Source organism: Cryptomeria japonica, chromosome 1 (genome assembly GCF_030272615.1).
Source record: "Cryptomeria japonica chromosome 1, Sugi_1.0, whole genome shotgun sequence".
Lineage (NCBI taxonomy): Eukaryota > Viridiplantae > Streptophyta > Pinopsida > Cupressales > Cupressaceae > Cryptomeria > Cryptomeria japonica.
In genome coordinates, this window is record NC_081405.1 from 592,298,069 (window position 1) to 592,303,297 (window position 5,229).

General features: G+C 35.5%; 1 protein-coding gene across 1 annotated transcript; it reads right to left on the reverse strand.

Annotated features, from left to right (window-relative positions):
- Positions 1-1,635: 1,635 nt before the first annotated feature.
- Positions 1,636-2,214, reverse strand: LOC131029044 (non-specific lipid transfer protein GPI-anchored 5-like). Its single transcript, XM_057959445.2, has 2 exons — positions 1,929-2,214; positions 1,636-1,838 (listed from the first exon to the last, which is right to left on the reverse strand). The coding sequence occupies exons 1-2, from the start codon at positions 2,212-2,214 to the stop codon at positions 1,636-1,638; spliced, it is 489 nt and encodes a 162-aa protein (XP_057815428.2).
- Between the last annotated feature and the right edge of the window lie 3,015 nt (positions 2,215-5,229).

A 5,229-nucleotide genomic window follows, 5' to 3' on the forward strand; every position in this document is an offset into this window, starting at 1 on the left:
TATCTAAAAACATATAGAGAGATATCAATTTCGAACTACTTTATTTACTTTAAAAAATATTTAATTTTAGTCTAGAACTATTTTTTAAGTTAATAAATGTAGACATACAGGATGTGTTCTTTATTTTGAAAATATTAAATATAAATATTTTGATGTGTAAATGATAGTCTAATTATAGATAAAAAAATATGAATTTTTGTTAGCACGCTCAAACCATTACATTTTACCTCTACCATTATAATAAACCTTATGATCATTATGTCCAAATAAATATTATTCAAAATTGTTAAAAATAATATTGTGTAACATGTGACACTTGGCTATAATAGCTCATAATTGCCCTGTTCTTTCTATGCTCTTCTTGCTAAAAGCTTCTATTAACCATTCAAGATTTGGAGGTTAGGCTTATTTCCAAAGGGTTTCCTAAGAGTAAATACTGTGTCATTGTGGTGAATGCTTTTGCATATTTTAAAAAAAAAAATTAATTGTCAGATTTGTCATGCATGCCTCTCCAATTCGACTAGAGAAAAAAGTTTTATACTATCAACACCTTTTCAATCAAATTCCAAGGGGGTTGTTATATAACTAGTATAAATACCTTAAATACATCTATCTAAAAACATATAGAGAGATATCAATTTTGGTCTACTTTATTTACTTTAAAAAATATTTAATTTTATTCTAGAACTATTTTTTTAGTTAATAAATGTAGACATACAGGATGTGTTCTTTATTTTGAAAATATTAAATATAAATATTTTGACGCGTAAATGATAGTCTAATTATAGATAAAAAAATATGAATTTTTGTTAGCACGCTCAAACCATTAAATTTTACCTCTACCATTATAATAAACCTTATGATCATTATGTCCAAATAAATATTATTCAAAATTGTTAAAAATAATATTGTGTAACATGTGACTCTTGGCTATAATAGCTCATGACTGCCCTATTCTTTCTATGCTCTTCTTGCGAAAAGCTTCTATTAACCATTCAAGATGCATTTAAAATTGTATATGAAATCTATAATTATGCAACCACTCTGTCACCATGCAAGCAAGCATGTTTAGATCAAATCCACTGCCATGTGTTCCAACTATGGACTTTCATATAATATATTTGTGTTTCTATATTCTCTGTAAGTTTTTTTATTTTAATATTTCAGATATATTGGTCTTTTTTGTCTTCAATAGAGGCAAACACTAAAGTCATTGTAAAGAAAACAACCATGACAGAGTCACATTCTATTTTAATTCTTTGAATATAGTCAGTCTTGTATTCCTCTACCTTTTATATATATATTAAATTAAGAAAAATTGACACATATATTCATAAAAAAAAATTAGAATGCAACCAAACCTAAAAACAACTTTTTTTATAATATTAATTAATAAAAGCTTACAAAATCATGACCAAATTGAGAAGCTTGAACCACTACTTCATGTCCTATAGCATAACAAAGCTTGATTTCTCTCTAAACTGAAGCTTTTTCTAGTACAAGCACCGAAATATACTAACATATTTAAATAACCTTCAAGAAAACCAAAACATAAGTAATGACAAATCTATGTTGAAATCCACGCTGCTTAATATCTAACTATGCTTCAGTGCCTGAAAAACATGTTATGTATCCTCACATCACAACTGCAGTTAATAGCACTGCTGTTACGACGTTAAGCACAGGGGATACAAAAGTGCTCGAAGCTGAATTGTTCTGAGTGGGAATGGAACTCGGGGATGCCTGTGCTTTTGGAGCGCCAGGACCGTTGGCAGAAGGGGAAGTAGGAGGGAGCACTGAAGCTGTTGGAGAAGGGGAACTTGTAGGAGCCCCTGAATCTGCACATAAAACAGTTGAAAATCAACAAAAAATCATTAAACACCCTGTAAATTTACATCTCAATAGAAAGTAAACAAACAGATTTTTACCCTGGCATCGACTGACAGGAGGCGTGGTGACTTTGCATAGGCCGGGCAGAGCGAGAGCTCGAGTCTGATTAATGGGAATCCCCAGCGAATTATTACCAGTCAGCAGCTGACACAGACATGGAGCGTTATTCTTCACAATAGAAGCCAGGGCGTCGCAGCACCCCTGAGAAGGAGTCGTCTGACTTCCCATGATATAATTCAGACACGGAGATAAACTCAAAAGGGCGCTGGTACAGCTGGATTGCGCCATAACGCCCTGCTTTCCCACAGCGGCCATGAGGGCCATCATGCTCAATATTACGAGAATCAAGTGAGTCATTGTTGTGTGTGTTACTCTTGATCCTGTCATTGAACTTAAATGAAAAGAAATCTTGTTATGCTGCGCAGTAGAAAGAATCAGAGGCTTCAAAAACTGCTGAATCCAAAAACAGTGTTGTTTGTTCAATGCAATCGAGTAGAAAACGCGGGGACGTTTAAAGGGAAATTTTGGGGTCCACAATAAAGAGAAGAGTCGGTACTCGAAAGATGTTTATTCACCAAACCATATGTTATGAGCATAGCAATGTTTCGTGGCAGCGAGTGATTTAGGGCAAGTGATTTTTAATAGTGATATTGAGGAGCAAGATAGGTTAGTAGCCAAACACTCTACTCTGCAACGATGTGGCAGACGCAATTATATTTTTAAATTCTCGCATGCGTTTGGCTTTGACGTCGATGCTCAGTCTTCTCGGCTTTAGAGAGGTTTTGCCTTTCTTAGACTTGTGCAATGCTGAAATTAGAGGTTAACCAAAACTTTTAGTCAAAGAACTCTTTGGCTTTTTCATTCCTAAAGGTTCCATGGAGTAATTAGGAGTTGTTAAAAAAGGACTTTACTTGATTAACCTTGTCATTAATTATTCACGCAACTAATTCTTCTTTAGTTAGTTCATTATTAGTTCAACTTCTTGCAATTACTTTGTGACTTTAGCTTGCTTTGGATTGATTGAAATCGTATTGGCTTATTGAAATCAAAATTTAATAAGGTAAAATTAATAATTTTATTAATTAATATTATTAATATATTTAAATATTGATTTGTGGAATAATGATCAAATAATATGAAAATAGTTAAAATTTGAATTGAGAAGTTAAAAAATATATTCAAATTTGATTATAAAATTTTAAAATCAGAATTCAAAAAATATATCTGAGTTAATATTGTGGAAAATATGTTTGTTCAATTTAAAAATTATCCCAAAATTACTAAATTTATGACAATAGTTTTTTATTAAGGGAAAAACAAGTTTTGAGGGGACCCAAAACCCCAAGAAACAGGGTTTAAGGGGACCTAAAACCCCCTAGATGAACCAGTTTCCAAAACCCAACAAGAAACAACTGATCAATAGATGTACAAAGATTCCATACAACCAACCTCCAATGAAACGCCAACCAAAGGACAATAGAAAATATTACATATCAGGCTGGACCTAAGCAAAGAGACAAGACTCTGAGGGTTTTGACTGGCTCCCACAACTTGAAAGACACTGAGGACTTTGATAGGCACCCACAACCATACAATAAGGTTTTAACCAGGTTCCCACAACCTGATATTAGGCTCCCAAACCCAGCACACCTTAACCAAAAATAAGAACTAGAAGAAACCAAGGTGTGCCCTTTAAAACTGGCACTAAGCACCTAGTTAGCAAAAAAAATAACTAATGGAGGGGGGTTTTTACTAGCTCCCTCAACCAAGAGGAACAAGAACATGGCTGAAAACTGAAAGCTCTCCACAATCACCACCTCAATAGGGATCAGAGGAGAAAGAACAATACATAACACATACTCAACCATCAAAATCCCAAGGTCCTTAACAATGGGTTTTGATAGGCTCCCATAACTTGAAAACCCCAGAAGTGTAAGTTGAATGAGATATCTGAACCGAATGAGCTCCAAAAAGGTGAGCACCTCCCATCTCTCTGTTCTATAAGAGAAAAGAACCAAAAGCACAAAAGCATGGAGAGAGATTCAAACAACGAACCAACTCCTAGCGAGTTCCATCTAACAAAAACCAGTCAGCAACTCTTTCCCTTTATAGAAGAATGACCCACCTCAATAGGGCAAGCTAAGAGAAACTGAGAGATGCAACCTGAACATAAAGTGATCCTCTTGAGAAGGATAAGCAAAAAAAGGCACCTCCACCCTTCAAGAGGACCATTGATGTATCTTGAAACCATGAACAAGAAAATCCCCTTAACAAAGAGTCTCCCCAGAAACATAATAGTGAGCTTGAACTAAAAATAGACAAATAAGGCATAGCTGACTAGGAAATAGCCTCCACCACAGATCCAAGAAGTAGGGGGAGAAGGAATGGGGTTAGAAGGAAGATCCCTAAAAAAGAACAAGTAGAGCACATAATCCGAGCAAAAATATCTTCCAAAATCAGATAAATTGAAGCCCACAAGACCCCACTAGGTCTCCGGAAGAAGAGAGAAAAGCCTTCCATCACAGATACCACCCTGATCCCAAATCCTCTCCCAACTCCAAGCCAAACCTCGTACACCAACAAGAGAGAGAATAGAGAGGATCTCTCCTCTCATACATCTCCTATAGTAAACCCCAAACCACCTGTAGAATATCTCCAACACAACACCATAGGGAGCTCCAACCACAACACCAAATCTACCAAGGAAGAAAATCAAATACGAGACATATCTACACCTCACAAGGGTCAAGGAAGGAGAATAGGCTCAGAGGGAAGAGCCCCTTCCAATAATGGGTTTGGACGCCAAAGATAACGATTTGCATGCCAAAAAGACCAGGGACAACAAAGAGTATAGCCATCTCGACAAATCCCAAACCCTGCAGATGTTGCTCATGCCTCCACAATTCCACCAAACAAATAGGGTCACCCCCACATTGAATGCCCATCCACAATGAAATGCTGCAAACACCAAGTAGAGAAAGACCTAAAAGAAAGGGCGTCGAAGGTAGGCCAAAATGGGAATCAAATCCCCTCGATCTGCCTCATTGTCATCTTCTTCCTCGTTTGCATCCCTCAACCCCAAAACCCTAGCACTCACATGCATTAATTTATTCAAATTTAAGGTTATTTCAATTCTGATTTGTTATGAACAACATTTAAATAATTAAAAATGTATAAAATACCATTATTTGAAAGTTGAAAAATAAGCATGGACACTGCCTTACATGATTGAAACTCGTCATTCAAACTAAATTAAAACTAAACTAGCATCAAGTTGTAAATAACTGAAAAGGAGGGGGAAGGAAAAGCGGTAGAGAAGAAATGAAAATTCAAATCTGT